The following is a 23663-nucleotide window of genomic DNA, read 5'->3' as shown; positions in this document are numbered from 1 at the left end:
CACAGTATAACTTAAAAACAATATTTTTTAATTTTTTTTTATGCGATCAACATAAAAACATTACACTGGAGCCTGAGGACAACACGCTCTCATGACAAGTTGTAACTTTTTGATTTAGTGGCTAATTCATATGAATACGATCTCATTCGTACAATTTAGTAGGATTTGCTTATCCACCAATGACGTTTGGGTTTAGGGGTGTGGTTGGGTGCCACGCCTTCTTTTTTTTTTTACATTGTATATTTTCGTACGACTGAACTCGTACGAATTAGCCACTAAACTGACTTAACGTGAAATAGTTATGTTTTCTTGAAAACACCTCAGTGTGGTATAGCAGGGCATAGAAGTGGTCTTTCTCTTCGAGAACGCGGTCACACTGATGCGGATTCAGGCATCAAGATCGGATTAAATGAACAGTTTGTAACAGTTTGCGCCATTGCGCAGTTTCTTTTATTGAAAAATTGCATCTTATTTTTATACTTTACAGAATCAATTTGCTGGCCAGATTAAACCTGTTTGCGGGCCGTATGTTTGACACCCCTACTTTAAGGTATTCTATGGTCTTTGATTTGATGATATGCTAACTATTATTATATTTTAAGGTATGACAATTGGGTAAAACCTAGTGATTTAAAGGATAACAACAGTTATTTAGTATTTTAAGACGGTGAAATGACAATGTGAAACATGTATTGTTCTCTGATGAGTCCACCTTCACTCTCTTTCCCACATCTGAGTGAGTTACCGTGTGGAGAAGCCCCAAAGAAGGGTATGCCCTAGACCACAGGTGTCAAACTCAGTTTCAAAAGGGCCGCAGCTCTGCACAGTTTAGTTCCAACCCTAATTAAACACACCTGATCAAACTAATTGAGTCCTTCAGGCTTGTTTGACACATACAGGTAGGCGTGTTGGAGCAGGGTTGGAACTAAACTGTGCAGGGATTCGGCCCTTCAGGAATTGAGTTTGACACCCCTGCCCTAGACTGTTGCACAGCCAGAGTGAAGCATGAGGGTGGATCAGTGATGGTTTTGGCTGCTATACCATGTCATTCCCTACACCCAGGAAAACCACTATAGGCAATCACTAGTGGAGGAGACAGTAGCAATGTCCTGTGGCCCCAGATTTGTCACATTATTTCTTGGCGGAAGAAAGTTAACAAATAAATAGTCCTCAATTTTTATCTCTACTGAGTGTATACATATATATCCTTCTAGATATTAAGTAAGATACTATTCAGGTTAATTGGAAAGCTTTAATAGGTCAATTAGGCAATACTGGATAACGGTGGTTTGTCTGGAATCAAACAACAAAATCTTAAAGTGGCTAATAATATTGATCTTAAAAATGTGTAAAATAGAAAAAAAAAAGAAAATGGTTTTCTATCCAAACTGAAATAAATAAGACTTTCTCCGAGACATTTTTATACGAAATACTGTGAAAATGTACGTGTGCGCACTTCCAAAGACTACCAAACCATTTTAGAGGACCAAGTGCACCCAATGGTTTAAACATTGTATAATGAAGGCGGTGGCATGTATCAGGACAATAATACACCAATACACGCAGCAAAACTTGTGACAGTGGGATTTGAAGAACATGAAAGTGAGGCTGAACATCTCCCATGGCCTGCACAGTCACCAAACCCATATATTATTGAGCCACTTTGGGGTGTCTTGGAGGAGCACGTCAGTAAATGATTTCCTCCACCAGCATCATCTAAAGACCTGGCCACTATTCTGCAAGAAGAATGGCTCAAAATCCCTCTGGCCACTGTGCAGGGCTTGTATCTGTCATTCCTATGACGAATAGATTCTGCATTGGCTGTAAAAGGACACCCTACACCAGGGATTACCAAACGTGTTCTTGGAGCTCCGGTGTCCTGCAGATTTTAGCTCCAACCCTAATCAAACACACCTGAACAAGCTAATCAAGGTCTTACTAGGTATACTTGAAACACCCAGGCAGGTGTTTTGAGGTAAGTTGAAGCTAAACCCTGCAGGGCACCGGACCTCCAGGATCGAGATTGGTGACCCCTGACCTACACCATAACAATGAATTAATGTGCTCTAAAAGCAGGCATTTCAGTTTCATTGTCCAACCCGTTATGTTTTTAATCTCTTTTGGCTTTGAATAATATATAGAAACTTAGATTAATGCCAGTTTCAGAATATCCAATATTTCTGGAGAAAAAACTAATCAGTCCACTCTGGATGTGTATATGTTAGTAATAACTTTGTTTATTTGAACTAGTACAATAAATACAGGGAAAATAACACCAAAAAATAGAAAAAATGAACTCTAGCTCTTTCAGCTTTGCTCTAAACATTGAAAGAAATCACAGTTCGTCACCGACTTCGAGAATTAGTCTCAGAAATAAAGTGATTTGCTTTCTAAAAAAGGGATATTTTCCTGCTGTGACAGAATAGTCAATAATCGTGTCACTGTTAGGAAATTACTCGTACGTCCCATAGTGCACTCCTACACCAAACGACACTTCATTCTGACAAGATTTAAGATAAAACAAGTGATTTTGCGCTATGAACTTACAGAAGAATTTGCTACAACTTACTGTATGAAATATTCAAGCAGCCAATTAATACCAGAACATATACAGCAGGAAGAAGGAATGTTGGTACGATCCTCAAAAAGAAGACGAGAAACATCAACAGAAGATTAATACTCCAGTTATTGGTCAAGGGTTAAGTAGCAAAGCTAACGTTTCACTGGGGATTGCCAAGCATTTCACATTAGTGCTTTAATTGCTTTTAGCCTGTGCAACAGTGACTATGGAACTATGGAAGCCTGTTCCCACACTGAATACATTTAAAAAAAATCAGAATTCTGAGTTATAAAGTCAGAATTCCGAATTATAAAGTCGCAATTCTGAGTTAAGTCTGAATTATGAGTTTTTAAGTCAGAATTGCAGGTTATTAAGTCAGAATTCTGATTTATAAAGTCACAATTCCTAGTTAAGTCAGAATTTCAGGTTATCAAGTCAGGATTGCAAGTTATTAAGTCAGAATTCTGATTTATAAAGTCACAATTCCTAGTTAAGTCAGAATTTCAGGTTATCAAGTCAGGATTGCAAGTTATTAAGTCAGAATTCTGAGTTATAAAGTCAGACTTCCAAATTATAAAGTCGCATTTTTGATTTATAAAGTTGCAATTCTGAGTTAAGTCAGAATTCCGAGTTATTAAGTCAGAAATTCAAGTTAAGTCAGAATTTCGAGTTATAAATTCACAATTCTGACTTTATAATTTTTTTTACATTGTATTGATTTGTTTATTTATTTTATTCAGTGGCGGGAACAAGCTTCCATAGATACCAGATCCTTTTAAAGTAACAACATTCCAGAATGAACCCATAACTTAAACGTAAACATTAACAAGAAGTCAATAAGCCAGCTCTCTTAAAGGGCCAGTTCACTTAAAAATAAAAATGTCCTCAGCATTTACTTACGCTCGAGTGGTTGTACACTTCTATGAATTTCTTCCTTCAGTTGAACACAAAAGATATTCTGAAGAGTGTTGACTTCCATAATAGGAACAAAAAGAATTTGTGTTGAACAAAAGACAGACAATCAAACAGGTATAGAGTGAATGATGGCAGAATTTTCATTTTTTGGTGAACTATCCCTTTTAACGCTTATTCCATCCAAGAATATTTTCATATATACTTTCTCTTTAAACGCACCATTTTTTTTAGATGCTCAACATCAAGAGAACCTGGCGAATATCATTCAAAAACAAGCCAAACCGCTATATTACAGTAAACAAGTGAAGCTAGTATCAACTAGTACTGCAGAAGCATCAGTAACTGCTCAAACATTGGTAAACAGCAATCTCAGCCATTTGCGTAACTAGATTTCCAACAGCTAACATGTGGACTTGTATACAGTAAAGCCTTGAATTGCAGTCCGCATCATTAGGTTGGAATGGAAGAAAACTGAATGTAGATGAACACATAGAACCTTTAGCAGACTTTCAGAGGTTAGACAAGAGTCAGTGATGGCATTCAATTCACCCACATGCCAGAAATCTGTGGAGTTTAAAGATTTCACAGTAGATTTATAGAATGGATTAAGTTTATATAGGGACAATTCACCCAAAAATTAACTTTACTCACTATTTAGTCAAAACAAAAGAAGATATTTTAAAGAATGTAAGCTATTGGTATCCATAGTTGGAAAACAAATACTGTGGTAGTCAATTCTATACAATATCTTACATTTTTTGAAAATATGTCATCTTAAAGATGTCATTTTTGGGTGAACTATCGCACAAAAAGCAAACAAACAGATGTGTTTTTGTTCCCAGCATGGAATATAAACCTTTAAGTGAGGAATAAAGTGTGCTAAGCATCCAAGATATTGAAAAAAGACGTTTTATAAGGCTATTTTGTGGGTGAGAGTTATAAAGAGATTGGGAATGGTTAAACATGCAACGACAGTGCATTGTGAAAGGTGAAAGCTACGGAAATATGGTGAAGAAATACAGAAATACAGTAAAAGAGGTTTTATGCGAAGGTTTAGCCCTCTCGTGTGCTGACTCTGGGTTCAGACAGTGAGCTGTGGATGATGCTGGAAATAGACTCAACACCTTCACCCTCCAGGAAGGTCCGGTGGTCGCCTTCGATCACATGAACTGACACCTTCCCGTCACACACCTGCAGACAAACCACAACCCAGCCGTTAATACTGATGAATGACATGAACATATAGCAACACTGAAGTTGAAATCTTCCTCTCAGCTTAATCCACTTCCCAGATCCAGAAGTAGTTCCTCTGTGATTAAAAGTATGCAGATTTTGTCCAATTCATCACAGCACTTTATACAATGTAGATTGTGTCAAAGCAGCTGTTAAAAAAATATTGTAAAGGAGCAGTTTTCCCAAATTTTGTGATTTCATGTGTAACTTATTTATGTTTTTGAATTGCATTATGGGATCTTGATCTGTATTCCGAATGCTTTAGATGTTGAAAAGTTTGAAAAAGTGACTCTTGATGGCATTTTTAATAGTTTAAAGTGATATACTGTCCGTGCTGTAAAAACCTGGTAACAAACTGCCAGTACATTTTCTGCTTTATATTATTTTATAGACAATATCTTGTCTTAAACTACTAAAATGTCTGAGTTGCATGTTGATTCTAATCGGGAGCAGTTACATTTCATTCAGTTTATATTGTGTAGTATTTACCACGGCACGTGTTTTTCTGTCATTTCAAAACGCCACGTTATTTTCACTTTGTGACACTTTCAATCAGTAAGTTAGTGGGACAGTACAAGCTACATGTGCGTGTCAAACATTTAGGTGAATTACATTTGTTTGGGTTGGTTATATGATTGAAAGAAAGAGAAACTGTTGACTATGACGAGGCTTCATTTAAAAGGCAGAAGATGCCGTCTGACAACAAGGGGAAAATGCCTCGCAGCAGTTGTTTTCCAACCTATGGATTGCATTTTTTTAAATAACTAGTCCAGGAGGTGGCGCTGATTGACAGCAGTATTAGTTCAAAGATGTTAAAAAGCAAGTAAAATAGATTAAAACTAGTGTTTCAAAGCTTTCCAAATGTGACTCTTCATTTGTTTATCTTCTTAGCATTCTCTTTGTGCATACACGCAAAGCGCGATGGGTAGTTTTGCGTTCTAAAAAGAAGGTCTAAACATTTCCTTATCCACTCTGTTTAGAAATCAGCATTAAAATCGTCGTTTAAATGTAAATATTTCAACAAAATACGTATCTTTTACACCAATTAATGGCAGGTGGTTTGTATCAGTGTGTAGTATTAAAGTAGTTTTTATTTTCCCCTGTGTGTGCAATTCATCTACATACCTCGTGCAGTTTGTAGTCTGATCCCAATCCATCTCCGTACTCGCTGCTGGCCTTGGCTCTCAGTAGGGTGACATTGCCGTGATATTTGGAAGTGGGAACGTAGCGGTCGGCAGCCTTGAGTTTGTGGTAAAATGTAGAAGCAGCAAAATGGAGCATATCTCGGCTGACGTTCTTATGGCTGGATGTGATCAGATCAACAGCCTTGTCCACACGAGCCTCGAGGTCTGACAGAGGCAGCAACGTCTCCAACAGCTGCGTCAAACAGGCAGAATACAGAAACTGCATTAGCTTTGCATTAATGTGAATGAATGGTGATGACTGGACTATTTTCATTTTATTAGACTGTTTATAGCATGGGTCTCAAACTCGATTCCTGGAGGTCACAGCTCTGCAGAGTTTAGCTCTAACCACCTCCAACTCAAACCTGTTTATTAGTCTCCAGTAGTCGTGAACACCTTGATTAGTTGGATCAGCAGTGTTTGATTAGGGTTGGAGAACAACTGTGCAGAGCTGTGGCCCTCCAGGAATCCAGTTTGAGACCCATGATTGAAAGGATAGTTCATAAAAAAAATATTCTGTCTTTGTTTATTCACCTTCCACTTTTTCCTTTTTGGCTTTCCATAAATTGCTTTCTTTTTAAATATACCGGTAATGTAATGTAAAGAAAGCATCAAATATACACATTTAATCGTTCCTTTATCACACTTTTTGTAGGAGTTTTTTGTAAATTTGATTACAATACATATTTTAAAGATTGTTTTCTTAAAATAGGATTATTCTCTAGAATGAAGTTATATATTTACATAAAGGAAAAATTCTACACACCAAACAAAGCTTTATTGCTTTCTATATTCTGAAGGTTTTAACCGAGGGATTTGTTCATTCATAATTTGCCAGAAAATATGATTTTACAAAGAATTATGTATTTTAAAGTATGTATTCCTTTACTGGGTGTTCACAGTATTTTCTGCAATATGAATTAAAAATTATGGCAAAAAGAGATTTCTCTATTAAAACCTTTCACTTTTATGTACATGATACAAACAAATTTTAATGTAATCAATTAACTGGGAAAGTATGGGAATACTACAATGGTTATATGGTTTTATTTATTATTATTATTATTATATATATTTTTAAAGTATTTCTTTACATTTTATTTAGTTTGTTATTTTATGTAGTTTTTTATTTTATATTTTATTTAATTTTATTATTTTATTTAGGTTTATTATTTTATTTAGTTTCAATATTTTATTTTATATATTTTTGTTTAATTAAATTTTATTTAATATTTAATTATTTTATATTATTTTGTTTAATATTTAATTATTATATATTATTTTATTTTATTGTATTATTTTATTATATATTTTATTATTTTAATTTTATTATTTTATATTTCTTATTTAATGTAATTTTATTATTTTTAATTTGATATTTTAATATTTAATTTTATATTTTAATATTTAATTGTATTATTTTATGTTTTGTTTTATCTTTTACTACTAGTATATATATATATATATATATATATATATATATATATATATATATATATATATATATATATATATATATAGTTTTCCATTTAATAAAATTATTTTATATTATTTTATATTAGTGTTATTATTTTATTTTATTATTTTATTTCATTTTATATTCAATTTTATATTATTTTTATTTTATTATTCTATTTAGTAAAAATATGTAATTTAATTTTATTAAGTTTTATTATTTTTATTATAAATATTTTTTATTTTATTGTTTTCATTTTTTAAGCCCAAACCACAAACATAACTGTACCTTGTTATACTCAATGCCGGTGAACTGTTGGATGAAAGCACACAGAGCTTCAGTCTCAGCTTCAGACTCTTTGCCAGGAGTCAGTTTGGCTCTGTAACTCTATCAAAGAAAAAAAGATCATGTGATCAACCTGGTGCATTACATTTTTCTTTTTTGGGGTTTCCTGAGCTCTCGTACTGCACCTGTGTATATGCTGCCACATAAGAGTGCGAGCCATCGAACAGGAACAGATATTCCACGGGGCATTTGGCCAACTGCAGCTGTGAGCACATCTCAAACGCCACACACGCCCCGAACGAGTATCCAGCGATGCGGTATGGGCCCTCCAGCTGAACCTGCCTCACACACTCCACATAGTACGCAGCAAGACTCTGGATACTGTCAAGAGGAGCAGCTGTGAAACATAACACACAAGAAAATTACAGGACTCAACCTGAAGAAATTCAATAAATACAAGTTTAATATTGCTGATATAATTTATTGGAACTTAAAGGGCAACATATTTATTCATTTTACTTTAATATTTAATTTATTTTCAAATGATTTTTACTTTGCATTACATTCCTTTTTGGAAAAAAATAAGCTTTTATTGATGTACTGGAGGTTAAGTGTTTATAATACTTCCGAAAACATTTCATTAGCATATCAAGGATGCATCAATTTGACAAAAAAATAATTTTAAAAATGTTATTTTTGCATAATTTAAAATAAAAAGTGGTCATCTTTCCAGTATTCCAAAAACATTTTCAACATTGTTTTCAAAAGTACTAATTATAATAATGATTATTATTATTCTTATTTACTTAGCACCACATCAGCATATTTAAATGGTTTTTGAAGAATCAGATGACATTGAAGGCTGAATTAATGGAAACTGAAAATTAATTTTTCATATCACAGAAATAAATTACATTAAAAAGTAAAAGTAACATATTCTTAATGAGCATATAAAACTGCAACAATTAAAAAAAAACTAAAAATGAACACAAAATTATTCTAAAGTTGAAATAATGTATACTATATGTAACAAGTACACTCTTAAATAAATTAATTTAATGTAAGATTAGGTTTTCTCAAAATACATATGTTAATAGGTAAAAATTGTCTCTAAATATCCAAAAAAAAAAAAGGCAGGTGAATTTGTTTTTGTGCAACTGCTCTCAATCTACAATAGGTTAACAGCTCATATTTATTTTTTTGAACTAAAGCAAGGCAAACATTAGGGGTGTAACGGATCACAACCCACAGCTCGTACATGACCCGTGGATTAATACCTTTTTTTGAACTTGAATGTTAATCCAACATTTATGACAATTGCAGAGAGATCGCCTCCTGTGACATTCAAATCAGGGGTATGAAACATTTTGGCTTCCCTAAAAAATAATGATGACGGAATTAATGCTTTATTAGGCTATTAATTAAAGGTGTTTTCTGTCACTGCTCGCTTAGCCTGCACTAATGCATTTAGTGTAAAGCTGCACAATTAAACAATAAAAGTTTGTGCTCTCAATTCAAACCCGTGCAACATGAATGATAAATGATGATGATTTGCATATGTTTTTCAATCCTTCGAATCGCTGCATTCAAAACTGGGTTTGATCGAGAGAGATTCAGTTCTTAAACTTTTTTCAGTTAGTTACAAACAATTACATAACACAGAAGCACTGGGAAAACAGTTTATAGTTCAGATAGAAACACTGATGTTTATGGTAAAGATTAAAATCACTGTTTAATGGAACTTGACGCTGGTGAATGTTGTAGCAATTACATTGTTTAACCAAAAGGGGGCGACCATCAACCATCAAAGCAACCATCAAAGTTATGTCACTGAATAGATTTGTGATCCGTTACACCACTACAAACTTAGTTAATAAACAAACTATAAAAAACAAAGCAAAACGTTTCTTTATCTTCTTTTATATACCTTAGTCATGATGACATTTATGAAACATCTGATCAAATGCTTTTGTAAACTTTCATCCAAGTGCAGCAGTGATAGAGCAGCCTGAGCTGGTGTTTGTACCTTTAGTGCACTGCAGTCCATAGCACGGCACACTCAGCTTGGCAGTGAGGGTGCGGAAGGCGGCGATGGAGCCCTCAATGGGGTGAACCAGGAACAAAGGCCTCTCTGCACTCTGGACCTCGTTCAGCGGGGCCATCGTGGGGCCATCTGGGTTCACCAGCATCCGGCTCAGATCTGACTCCAACAGAGCCTGAGCACCAGAACGCTTTACAGGAGACTCTGAGAGAAACAAAATTTGTTATTATTATTATTACACTGGTGTTCTTATCTCCAAATAATACAAAGTTTATCTAAAATATCGAAAGACATCTCCTGAATTTCTTATTCTTTTAGAAAGTTCCTGTATATAATAAAACATTCTTTTCCAAATCACAAGCTCACCCTCTTTCCCTCCTGATTGCTTGGAAAGCTCCCGCAGCTTGTTTATGGTCAACTGTCGGATTTCCCTCATTGCCATCACGATATCGTAGTCCCTCTCCAGCGTCTGCCGGACCTCAACACCCATCAGTGAATCCAGACCCAGATCAGCCAATGAGGCGTCAGCATTCAGACTGTTCACGTCACGCACACCTGAGCAAAAAAACACAACACTTACACTGAAAACAGGCAGAATGTAGAATTTATTAGACTTTAAGGTGAGACGCTACAGACAAACACTGCTTTTTCATGCACCTTAATGGATTTCATAGTGGGGGTTTTTCATACTTTTGTCGCACTTGATAAATTTGTGTCTATACATGTCAATTAAAACACATTTTTAAAGGCTGTTTTGTCTCTACTACAGCATCACGTTACAGTTTTACTCATATCTGGATGTGATCAAATGATCCACAGCTTTGTTCCATCTAAAGGTTTTTACACAGGAATTTGTTCATTCAAATTTGCAAGTTTATATACATAAACGTAACATTTTATTCTACAGAAAGATGAGTGATGAAAAGAAAGAAAAGAAACAAAATCCTCCCTTTTCCCTGTTAATAGATATACTATATAGGTATTGGCCAATCCTATATAAATCGCCTACAAGTGGCCCAAAATGTCTCCTCGGCTTCTCACTGGCACCCGTAAATTTGAACACACTACCCCCATCCTGTGCTCCTTAAACTGGCTGCCGAAATGTTTTAGAATAGAGCTTAAAATTTACCTCATGTTTTTAAGGTATTGAATGGTCAGGCACCGCCATATCTTTCTAATCTTATTACTGTTAAAATATCTGGCAGATGTTTAAGTTCCTAGAGCCAGAAAATGTTCCAAACTAAAGAAAAAAGGAGACTGGGCTGTTTCTGTAGTAGGTCGTAAAATGTGAAATGGGCTACCTTTGTCTATTAGAACAATCTCTAATGAATCCTTGTTCAAAGGGAAACTCAAACTACATCTCTTGTTTTTTAAAAAGCTTATAAATTGGGAGGAAGTTGACCTTATTGTGCCTATCTTTGTTCTGCTTCATGCATTCAATGTTTTGTGTTGTGTTGGTTGTATCGCATGTTGTTTTATCTGTTGTTGTCTATTTTTATCTTTTATGACCCAAAGTATGTACAGCACAATAGTCAATAACTTTTGTTTCATTGTGCTTTATAAGTAAATATAATATATACACATACAGTATACACAGTGCTCAGCATAATTGAGTACATCCCATTTTGAAAATGAATATTTTTTATGAATTTCTCAGTAAATATGGGCAATATATATTGGTGCATTTGAAAAAAACATATTTATTAAACAGATATATTTATTAAAATAATATTTTAGTCATGGAAAATCTTTAGAAATGGAAAGACATACATTTAAAAAATTTTAACAACATTTTAACAAATTGTATATTTTTTTGTTTCTCTTGATTTTTGCTATTTTTGATTTTATTTAATATTATTCTATAACATTTAAATTTGGACAACAAATTTTTGAACCATTCCTGTTAAGTTATTTGGTTAGATTAGCTCCAGACTTGGCTTTAGTACTGACTAAACCAATTTTTTTGCACAAATATAAAGCATCCTATAGAAAATACTAATAAAAGTGAGAGATTTGTGGGGTGTACTGTGTGTATATATGCAATGCTTGGCATATATGAGTACATATATATAATGAATGCAAATTAGGCAAATTAGAGCAGGGGTTCTCAACTGGTTTGGCCGTGGGACCCACATTTTTACATGGTCATCAAGCCGCGACCCAAATTTTTAGGAACTATAATACAATTTTAGGAATTATACTCAATTTGTATTTATTTGTTAACATAAACAAGTAGTGACAGATACATCATAAGAAATTTACCAAGACTTTCAAATAAACACAATTTTATTGCTGTCATTTAACAAAATGGATCAAATTATAGAAATATTACAAAGTAAAAACGAAAAATATTGTTAATAATAAACTCTTAATAAAACATGTTTTCTGGTTTCTAAATGTTGTTTTAACATAGAAGATTTCATGCTCTCTTATGAGAGCACCTCACTACATATGACACTGAGGCTTTAAGTCTTTTTTGTCTTCAAGATATATATATATATATATATATATATATAAGTCCGGTATAAGCAAAATAAGTAAAAAAATTTAACTTTTGTTGTTTTTTTTACCACACACTCCGCGACCCACTGAAAATGTTCCCGCAACCCACTTTTGGGTCACGACCCACCAGTTGAGAAACACTGAGTTAGAGCATATTTAAATGTAATATTAGCTCATTTGCAACTTTAAACATAACAAATCAGAAACTTCTTAAAATACTAAAAATGTTTTCAACTCTTAATGTCATCAGTCAACAGAAGGAACTATGATTAAGGATCTAAAACTAGTGCCTTTTTTGTTCGTTTGGACTTTTCGTCTTGCTATAAAGATGTTATATGTAAGCTTTACCCAGAATATGAGCCACAGCCTCCACCAGGTCCTTCTGTCCACTTCCTTCTCCTTTAGTGACCACCACTTTCTCTGCCAACACGAAGCTGGACATCACAGGCCTTTGCTGGCACAAGAAGCGATCCAGCACTTCCAAACAGGAAGACATGCGCTGGGGCAGCGTGCCACCTATCACAGCATCGTTGCCACCCATGGTCTCCAAAACGACACCCACGTCTCCAATGGCACCCCATTGTACGGCCAGGCCTGGCAGGTTTTCTTGACGGCGCTGTTCACAGATTCGCTCCATGGTGGAGTTGGCGAAGCCGTAGTTGCTTTGGCCGGCATTACCACGACCACAGCTGACAGAGGAAAACACCACAAACTGCTGGAGCTGCGGGCACTTCTGCCTAGTCACACTGTGGAAAAGGAGCAATTTTTTTAAATTCAACACATTAAAAAAAATTATAAAAATTACAAAATTTAAGATGATATCAGCAAAAAAAAAAAGTTCAATTTCATAATGCAAACAGTATTATTAATAATCATTTACACACTTTTGTACTAAAAATATTCATATAATAAATATATAACATATATAATACATAAATAAAATGTATATACAAAAAAATGTATATGAAATCTTTAAAAAATATAGGCTAAAGAACTATTGTTACTCATATATAATATAACATAATATAGTATAATATAATATAATATAATATAATAATATAATATAATATAATATAATATAATATAATATAATATAATATAATATAATATAATATAATATAATATAATATAATATAATATAATATAATATAATATAAAGTAATATAATATAATATAATATAATATAATATATAATCAAAAACATAATCATACATTTTTTGCATAAAAACGCTGCCTGGAATCATAAAAAAAGATTTATAATCTACTAAAATACACTCAAACACTCAACATTATTACAAAATTACAAAAAGTTTTACCTTCAATGTTCTAAAATTGATCATCATCCACAATAGGATGTGTCATCTCACCTGTCGAGATTGATGGTTCCATCATATTTCGGTCTGTTGACTTCAATGAACTCCTGTGGGGTCAGATTCTCCAGCATACCATCTTTAAGGACCTATATTACAGATGGAAATGTCACAAGTGCACTGTCTGTCTATTGACTAAATGAATGTAAACTAATAGCAATAACTGTATGTTACCATGGCCAGGTGGAAGATGCCGCCAACTGGACCCAAGCGGCAGGCCTCAGTGATGAGCCGTTCTGTGCCATCCAGGGTGCTGACATCACTGGTGGACACGAGGACCTGGATGCCCATGGCCTGCCACTCACGAACACGCTTGGCCTGATAACCTTCAAACAAAACACCAAAGTGTTACCCTAATCAGTGCTATTGTATTATTCACATTCTATCAATATAGTGGTAATTTTTATTTTGCTTATTGTTAGTTTTAATTTTTTAATTTTAAGTTTTAATAATTTTGTGACAATTTTATTTTTATTAATATTAATTAATTTTTTTATTTATTTATCTTTAATTATTGTTTAATTATGTATCATTAATATATTATTATACATATATTAGATTTATTTTTGGTGTCTTTGGCCTTTGTGACAGGACAGTAGTTAAATAAAAAGTGATGTTGGATCTATGTCATAATATATTGTATATATTTTTTCTTTTTCTATATGTATTTATGCTTATATATATGGTTATTTAACAAAGTTATTTCATTTTAGTTTAAGTAACTGCTGTACTCAAAATTGTTGCTTCATGAACTAATTGAAAAGTTTTTTTTCCATCTAATATTTATATTTAATTTCACCTTTAACTCAGTTTTTGAAGTAAAATAAAATTTTAAGTATCTAAAGTTTTAGCTAACTATCACTAACCCACACCGTCATGAAAACTGGTCAATCTCCAGTGTATGTTTACCGTTGCGGATGCCAGACCGTGACGTCAGCACCAGTTTACGAGCTCCTCTCTCTGTGAGCCACTGGGCCAGTTCCAGCCCGAAGCCACCCAGGCCTCCAGTGATGATGTACGATAGAGAAGCGGGACAGAAAGTTCGGCAGATTGCAGGGATAGAGAGAGCAGACACTGCAGGACCAGAGCTGCTTGACTCCTCTGAACGCACCTGAGAGGTTACAAAGTCAAAAAAAAAATAAAAATCTTAACATCCAACATCTCATTTCTCGTTTTATAGGCACACTCATGAACGTTTACCATCTTTACCTGTAGCAGCACTTTTCCGATGTGTTTGCCTTGAGCCATGTAGCGGAAAGCTTCCTCCACTTGGTTTCTCTCAAAGACTGTGGTACGCAACGGCTGAACAACTCCACTGGAGATTCCCTTCTTCAGCAGATCAGACACCTCTTCCCATTCCCTGTTCCCTTCTTCAAACAAAGCATCAAGCAGGATCCCATGGAAAGCCACGTTCTTTAGGAACAGAGCCATACCTGAAGTGGAAGCGATTGGATCATTGCATTTTTAAATAGTGAGGTGGAAAAGTACAAATAATAGACTGAAGAAGATCGTTGATTGATTCCTCTACCTAGTGGTGTGTTGTTGGAAAGATCATATTTGCCAATCTCCAGAAAACGGCCATGTCTAGCCAAACAACGCAAGCTGGCCTGCAGCTTTTCTTCAGCAAGAGAGTTTAGTACCAAGTCTACTCCTGAAGACACATTTACAAACAGTTGATTAATATTTCAATCCACAACAAGGCTGTTCTGTATTCGGAGTCATTGTCATACAGTCAGTTCACCTTTGCCCTGAGTGTTGAGCATTACGTGCTGCTCAAATGAAGAATCCCTGGAGTTGGCAAAAGATTCAGCTGTAAGTTGTGGGAATCTTTCCTGCAGATACTGCTTCTTCTCTTTAGAGCCTGGAAATTAAATTGAGACAAATATTTTCATTTGGAATTAGAAAAGAGATCCAACCAGGGTCCCAATGGACATATGTGCAACTTTTGGCTGATACAGTTAACCAATATATAAGCCAGTAAATACAATACAAATAGGTATCATCAACTTTATATATACATTTTTCTGGGCCTGATTACAAACACAAATTAGAAATAAATGCATTGGAAGGGATTTGGAAGGGATTATTTGAACTATAAATGCAGATAGCAAGGACCTAGAAGGTCATCTAGATCTTTTCCTTACCAAAATCATTACAAATTGCACTTTTAAAATCTACTTTTTTTTAAAGGTGTAAGCTGAGAGATTATTATATACTATTCCTTCTATGCAAATGAAGGACTACTGAGACATTCCAAGCAGGGGATGGGTCCTCCTGGTGTGGCAGTGTGCATCACAGCTCTAATACAAAATACAAATCTGCCATTTGCTTACAGTAATGATGTGCTTTTCACTAGACACAATTAATCTGCTTGTGATCTTCCTTCATATAACTTCTTCATGTTTGGAGTCATTTGACAGTTTATGATTTAAGCGGTGTAGTGATGAAATTAACAGAGAGGTTGATTATTTGTATTTCAATATACAATATATTCAAAATAGTTGAGTCATGGCCTGAGGAGAGTATATTAAAGTACTTCTCCCCCATTTTATCTCCTCAACTTTGCTCTCATGTTCAACTGGTTTTGGGGGTTAGTTTTCACTCATGTTTGACAATGCTTTGCTCAGGGTATAAAAAGGAAAGGTAAATGTTGATCTGGGAGAATGGCTTTTCCTCTGCGTCTCCCGCACACCGATGTGTAGCCTCATATGCTAACAAAGGCAGTTTCACTGTCTTTGTTGCTCAGCAGTGCATATGTTACAGCTAAATTCTCCATACAGCATGTTAGTTTGTTTCATTCTACTGTCTGTGCATTTAAACATGTAACTTAATAAACAACTTTGCCTGCTTTAGGGCGTTGAGATCCTTTCTCTTTATCAATGATGATAACAACTTTAATGGAGCCAGACTAATTACAATGGAGTCAGATAAATAATCGATTTAAACACACAATCCTTCAACTGCTTTCTGTTCTCGATTATTGGTTCAGAATAGCAGCGTAAGCTTCAAGCCTTATGCAGATGAAAAACTCTCACACTGCTGACATCTCATCTTCCCTCAAGCATGAACTCTCTGTGTTTTCTACTGTAACTTATATTAATTTTACTGTAAAGACATTTTTATGGCCCCAAAAGATCATTATGCACTACAAGAAATGTATAAACCACAACAGGACTCTAATAATCACGCTATAATGTTCATTGTTAAACATTTAAACTAGAAGTGTCCCACTCACCCACAGTTGTGAAGACTCGACAGCGCATGCTAAGTGCAATAGCAATTGCGGCCTGTCCCACTCCTCCAGAGCCTGAATGGATCAGCACACTTTCTCCAGGCCTCAGCCGGCCTCGCACCACCAGGGAATAATATGCGGTGGCATACACCACTGGCACAGAGGCAGCCTGCTCCAATGTCCTGCACAAAAACAGAGCTTCACTTAGACATCAAGACATTTTGAACCTAAATAAAATAAGCTTTTAGAATTCCAGATTGCCTCACCAGCTGGATGGAACGTCCCAAAGGAAGCGTTTGTCTGCATCCACACAGGTGGCAAGGCCTTTAGCTGGCAGCAAACCCATTACACGTCGCCCACTGGGGTCTCGCCCTGAAAACTCCATTCCCAGCATGCACTGCTGCAGCGCTACGTCTCCTGCATTGGTAGAAACATAAAGTTTCTTTAAATATACCATGAAGTGCTTTGAAATATGAATTTTTATTTGAGGTTTAACGCAAACTTAACAGAAACACAAAGAGAAGGTGGGACATAGTGTAGCTCCTCCCTTTTTAAAAAACGGCCAATAGCGTTTTGTTTTATCACCAATTTGCCAGTTAGAGTGGTTGAGGTCAAGTGCATCAAATGAAAAGCAAATTAAAAGCGTCTTGAAGGGGGCGGGGCATGTCAGACAGTAGAGAGCATTTTATTGGTTATGATTTGATGAGAAACTGAGGTATGGATAAAACCTTTTTTCACCTTAAAAAAAGGTGACGTGGATAAAACCATTAATCCATTAAGGTAAAGCTAACGTACAAGCTCTCACTTATAGCCCAAAAAGGATGGGGTACAAACCAGGGATGGCATCTGGAGGCAGTTTGCCAGTGGCCAGCATGATGTCTCTGAAGTTGAGGGAGGAGTAGTAAACGCGGCAGAGCTGCACGTTGGGACTGGACGCGACAAAATGACGCAGTGGGGAAGCGATCCAGCGCAGAGATGAGAGGTCACCACGAGTCAGGACGTTCACGTAAGCCTGCTCCGTCAACTCCTCGCTGAGATCTAAACGTGAATGCACAGTACAGAAAATAATCATATCACACAATTTAGAGTCAAAAGTTTCAATGTAGAGATACATGCAAATTGTTGGTAAAAGTTTTCCAAGTTCTAACAATTTTTTAAATGTATAATTATGTTTATATAATTTTCACAATAATACAGACATAACAATACATCTTCAAAAGACACTCAAAAAAATCTAAACAAAACAAGAGAGGAAAAAAAGGGAAAAGGGAAAAAAAAAAGGTCAAATAAAACCGATCAGAAAAAAGGGTTAAAAATCACTGTTTATTTTCCAGATAATAATACGATTACAATAGTCCTTTTTAATATGATGGGACAAAAACTATATTCCAAATAATTCAAATACACTAACTGATCACTTTATTAGGTACAGCTTACTAGTATTGGCGTGGACCCCATTTTACCTTCCATATTGACATGATAGCATTAGGATGCATCCATTCTTTCATGTTATTGATGTCAAATTCTAATCCTACCATCTGAATGCAGCAGAAATTGAGACTCAGACCAGGAAACGTTTTTCCAATCATCTATTGTCCAATTATGGTCGGCCTGTGCGAATTGTCCCTTTAGTTTTCTCTTCTTAGCTGACAGGAGTGGATTCCGGTTTGGTCTTCTGCTACTGTAGCCCATCGACCTCAGGGTTGGACATGTTGTGCGTTTAGAGATGCTCTTCTGCATACTTCGGTTGTAACTAGTGGTTATTTGAGTTACTGTTGCCTTTCTATCAGCTTGAACCAGTCTGGCCATTTTCATCTGACCTCTGGCTTGTCTTTTTTGGACCATTCTCTGTAAACCCTAGAGATGGTTGTGCATGAAAATCCCAGAAGATCAGCACTGAAATACTTCAGCCCGTTTGGCACCAATCCCCCTGCCATGTTCAAAGTCACTTAAATCACCTTTCTTCCCCATTCTGATGCTTCGTTTAAACAGCAGCAGATCGTCTTGACCATGTCTACATGCCTAAATGCATTGAGTTGCAGCTATGTGATTGGCTGATTAGAAATTTGCATTAACGAGCAGTTGGACAGGTGTACCTAATAAAGTGGCCGGTGAGTGTATACAACTTAAAAAAATAATGTTCTACACATTTTAATCATTTAAAGTATAATAATATTTAATATAATAACCTTATTATTTTATATGTTTTAATACGTACATGTTAATTAAATGTACATAAAATACACAATCTTTAAATAAGCCACTGAAAGTCTTTTCATTTTACCTTGTGTTAACAACTGGTGTCTAAAAACACCCCAGAGTCCATCCCGGTGCACATTCATAACCAGGTCCTTCTTTAATAATGCCTTCATGACCTTTTCATTAGGAAGAAGGGAGGGAACAGCAGCACCCTTACTTAAATTAGAAACAAATGTACACCTATTGAGAAAGGAGAAAAAAAAAACATTTACATGAATACTATTTATATATACACACATGCACATTTGCAGTAAATATTAAACAACGCTCAAGTCAAATGTTTAAGTCTTGTTTCACAAATATAGCATTACAGTAGTTCACGGTATGTGGAAAATAAGTGGACGGACCGTATACGGTTGCCTCCAGGCTCCTGTCTGAGGCAGTTCACCATTCCCACCACTCCATTATGGCCCTTGGTGGCAATGAGCCAAACTGGGATATCAGATGACTCAGCTAAAGTGCTCTAATGAGAAAGAGGGAGACAGAAAGCTTTAGAGGCATGCTTTAGGATTCGTTTAATGAGCCTACTGTTTGGATTTAGCATGCAGCTTGGCGACTGCATAGTATTATTGGTGGCTTTCACAACACCACTAATGAGTCTGCGTGATTAAACTTGTGATAAAACACAAGTAGAGAGACATCTTTACAACCATACTGTGACGTACATCTGAGGCCTTGTTTATACCTGGTATTAAGATGTGTTTTTGCAAGTGGAGAACACTAAATATATGTGTGTATATATAATGTTTTGAGCTTGTCAACATTTGATCAAATAGAAAATCCATTAGATTATATTTTTTCATAGTGTAGATTCAAGTAGTTGATCATTTGAACAGCCACAAAAGGCATAGTCGTTATTGGATGTGTTGTGAGAAAGCATATCAAAACAAAGAATATCATATTTCACTGCTTCGTATCAAAATACAAGTAATACAAACAAAATAGTAGCTGCCACACACATATTTATCTGCTTTAACTTTGCTGTTCTCTTACTTGGTAACTTGAGTTTGTTCATTTAATATAAGCAAACACTTCCATAAAAACGATGTACAAAAGATGTTATGAAATCAGATGGAAAAATCTCAATGAAAACCAAACAAGTCGTTGCAGAACACAAATTAAAAGGATTCAGTTCACCCAAAACAGAAAATTTTGACATCGTTTATGCACCATTGACTTTTCAGATGGAGTTTCTTTTTTCTTTTGAAAAAGAAGATATTTTGAGAAATGTTAGAAACTAGTAAGAGTTGATATCCAAAGCAGGAAAAATATCCTATGGAAGTCAATGGTTACCAGTTTCCAACATTTATTATAATATATATTTTTTTGGTTTGAGAGAAAAAAGAAACTCAAAAGTTTGGAACCACTTGAGGCAGAGTAAATGCATTTTTTATTTTTGGGTGCTCTATGGCCTTATCGTTTAATAAAAATGTAGGGGAGGGACCAAGACTATGCACCATTTAATTGTGTTAAAAACATAGGTGTTGCTCTCCAAAATTAAAGTATGCTTTGGTCTGCGTTCCATTCTGAACAGCTTCATCCCTATGGGATTTTGTAGAAGAGGTGACCAAAAAATAAATAAATAAATATAAATCAATGTGAATGACAACTTAATAAAAATAAATCCTGGCTGTTTCTAAATTCCAAGAACGCAGAGAACAGACTTGCATTCTTGTGGAGACTGGTCTAGCCAAGTTACCTCGGAAGAACGAATTCAGGAGATTGGGAGAACAGAGAACCTGTGCTCTGAAAAATGAGATGCTGCAGTCTTCCCTGGTTCTTCCTGTTGGTCACATGACCTTCACGCGTTTTTAATGGATAACGATTTAAACAATACAGCATTTATACAACGATTTATTGTTTTTACCCTTTTCATAATAAATACTATGCATGAAAGCCCTACAAATACACATTGCACAATACAAATAAAACTAACTTTAATACAAATCTCAGCAAATAAACACCCTAAATGTGTTTATGCTTTTATTAAGATTTTCATGGTGAGGTTTAGTCACCGACTAATTTAGAGAAATTCCTTAGATAAATAAGTTATCTCTCCGAACTTTAATAAAAAAAATGCTGCGCTTCTTACCTCCTTTATTCAGCCACAATGACTTCTGTGACTTCTCAAGCAAGTTTAGTGCACAAGTCTGCATTGACGCGTCCTCGATATCAAGAACACATTAGTGAACTTTCACGCGCCCTCTGTTCTTGAGTTTTGGAACTGACCTTTGGCAGTTGATGATAAAGTTACACGAGGACGCAAAATCGCATATTGAGAAACAACCCATCAGAGCTTTCTTTCTAGGGCCCTTTCAAGTGGCCATTACTGACCACTACAGTTTTAAAAGATCCTGCAAAATGGTGACCATGATTGTTCTTATTCTGAAGTGCTCTTTGCCCTTTGAAGGGCATTTTTCTTTATTTGGAACATTGTACACAAATTTAGATTGAGAGTGTTAAAGGAGACTACATGATTGGAGAAGTCCTGCACACGTCACTTTTTTTAAAAGTTAGTTAGGTCAACAGTAATAGGTTACATTTTTTGCATTTGTTTTGTAAGCAGTTACATTTTCATTTCATGCTGACTTAACACATACCTTTAAAGTTTCAACCCATTTGTAGTCAGTAGGGTCTACGAAAATATGTATCGGCTGTTTTTGAGAGGATTGTTGGCTGCGCCGGCAGAGGAAGAGAGCAGAGCCATAGTAAGATTTTCTGAGCATGACCACATTTAAAGAGGCCTTCTGGAAAAGCTCCTCCCATTCAGTCTGAAAACAACAACAACAAAAAAACACAGTTTAGCATCTGAGGACACTGCAATGACGCAGACAAAACAAAATAAAAGAACAGACAAAACAATGCCAAATGTTGCTTAATGTTATCACTTAAATACAGCACTGTTTTTCAAACATGTCACTTTCATGAGCATTTCAAAACATTGCAATTTCGTATTAAGTATAAAGGCCTTAAAGTTAAAAACATTAAAGACAAAGTTGATGAACCAGTTTAAAATAAGCTCAAAGGTAGTAGGACAGCCTCTTGAACAATTATATGAATAATTATATGATCTTACTTATCATAAGAACCTCACAAGGCTGACTAAGAATATTGTTGTGAACAAAAGCCATGTGTTGAATCATGAATTTGCACCATAATAGTTTAAACATTGATTTAAAGGGCCATGAAACCAAAGGTTTTTACACCTCTAATTTGAAAAAAGTCAAGAAAGTGGGTCCTGCTCTGTTTAGGCGGGACTGTCAAGTAGCAAAAGAGGGAAGGATTTGCATGAAAAGTGGAGTTTTAGTTCAAGCACGTGCTGATTTTCACAGAGGCAAAACAACACACAGACGCAGGGGAGAAAGACAGTGACCATGTTTACATGGACATCAGTAATCGAATTATTTGGCAAATTCTTTATTTGTCGACTTTTAATGCAGTTTGGTACTTTCGCTTTCATTCAGGAACATTTCATCCATGCCCCCGTGACAAACGAGATACTGGACGCGAGGAACTGCTGGAAAAACAGTAGTTTTATGGAATGGTTGATAAAGCACACCTTATGGGAGAAAAAAAAAACTTCGCATTTTTTGGTAACTGTATAGATGTATAGACGATCTTGTCACAAAACGCAGCGAAAATCCTACACAATGCTAATAGTTTTATTAAGGTGTTTACATTCGGAAAGCAGCATTTACAGTGAATCTTTCAGTCCAATATTGCAGTGATATTTAAACTTACTAACTAAATAATTTTGACTAAAGTATGTCTTTAAAAACTAAAAGAGTACTGCTAACGATACTAACTTTGTCTCTGAATAAACATAAAAAAAGAACACTGATCACACATTTACCAAATCTGTAGAGACAGGACAATCAACACCAACTGCTGATTGTTGGCAAATCTGGATTTCACCATTTCCAGATGTGAAAAGCTCTCGGGTAAAAAATGTTTAGCAGCTTAAAATGTTAGCAGACCACTGTAATCTACACGTGACTCCCGCTGCGCTATCATAGCGGGGAATTGAAAACAAAACCTTTGTTGCTGTACATTTATAAATTCAACACTGATGACCCATATCTCCAAACAATTCTTCTTCTTCCACTTAATTATGGTTGGCAACACGACGTTTAGTCTCTCTGCCCTCTGAACATTGTAACAGGTAAAAGGTTTGAAGCTATCATGCATATTAATAAAGTTGCGCCTTATTAATAATAGAGTCTGCTGATTGGTTTGAATCAAGACTTTCTATTGAATTAATGATGAAAGCTCAAAGTCGTCACGTTGTACTCGCCGTTACAGACAGCTAGTCTACACGCTGGAATTCACACAAGGATCTAATTGCCGTGACGTTGCTTCAAAATTTCTTTTCAAACCAGAGGAACAAATTCGCTCAAAATAACGCAAAAACAACAAATTTTCACTTTTTTTGTAAAATATGTGTGTTCTTATAGTGTTTTTAGCAGCGTGGGACACATATGATTGTCAACATCTCAGAAAATGTGTTTTGGTGTTTCGTGACTCTTTAAATGGCAAAGATTTAATAGAACTCAGGCTGTTAGAGTTAATTAGAGCTAATTAATTAAGATCAGAGTAAAATTTATTTCTTTTCAGTTTTTGTTCTCT

The 23663-nt window shown here is 35.3% G+C and overlaps 1 protein-coding gene across 6 annotated transcripts in view; it reads right to left on the bottom strand.

The window, feature by feature from the left end:
* Window positions 1–2213: 2213 nt before the first annotated feature.
* Window positions 2214–23663, bottom strand: part of fasn (fatty acid synthase) — a 54753-nt gene continuing 33303 nt past the window's right edge. For 2 of the 6 annotated variants that reach the window (XM_073918612.1, XM_073918613.1), the window contains exons 24-43: window positions 21638–21808; window positions 19385–19500; window positions 19063–19217; window positions 17613–17816; window positions 17045–17195; window positions 16782–16960; window positions 15288–15407; window positions 15075–15197; window positions 14756–14979; window positions 14456–14657; window positions 13721–13872; window positions 13544–13635; window positions 12525–12922; window positions 10041–10229; window positions 9660–9878; window positions 7819–8030; window positions 7637–7735; window positions 5834–6085; window positions 3327–4666; window positions 2214–2802 (exon numbers count right to left, since the gene is read on the bottom strand). In XM_073918612.1, coding sequence (XP_073774713.1) covers window positions 4529–4666; window positions 5834–6085; window positions 7637–7735; window positions 7819–8030; window positions 9660–9878; window positions 10041–10229; window positions 12525–12922; window positions 13544–13635; window positions 13721–13872; window positions 14456–14657; window positions 14756–14979; window positions 15075–15197; window positions 15288–15407; window positions 16782–16960; window positions 17045–17195; window positions 17613–17816; window positions 19063–19217; window positions 19385–19500; window positions 21638–21808 — 3396 coding nt within the window. In that variant the 3' untranslated portion in view covers window positions 2214–2802; window positions 3327–4528. Of the gene's footprint in view, window positions 4667–5833; window positions 6086–7636; window positions 7736–7818; window positions 8031–9659; window positions 9879–10040; window positions 10230–12524; window positions 12923–13543; window positions 13636–13720; window positions 13873–14455; window positions 14658–14755; window positions 14980–15074; window positions 15198–15287; window positions 15408–16781; window positions 16961–17044; window positions 17196–17612; window positions 17817–19062; window positions 19218–19384; window positions 19501–21637; window positions 21809–23663 lie in introns of all 6 variants that reach the window. The other 4 variants (XM_009306806.5, XM_009306807.5, XM_073918610.1 and 1 more) reach the window with 3 other exon arrangements.

Source organism: Danio rerio, chromosome 12, assembly GCF_049306965.1.
Source record: "Danio rerio strain Tuebingen ecotype United States chromosome 12, GRCz12tu, whole genome shotgun sequence".
In the NCBI taxonomy this organism is placed as follows: domain Eukaryota; kingdom Metazoa; phylum Chordata; class Actinopteri; order Cypriniformes; family Danionidae; genus Danio; species Danio rerio.
The sequence above is the reverse complement of the archived record's forward strand: the minus strand, read 5'-3'. Positions and strand labels throughout refer to the sequence as shown.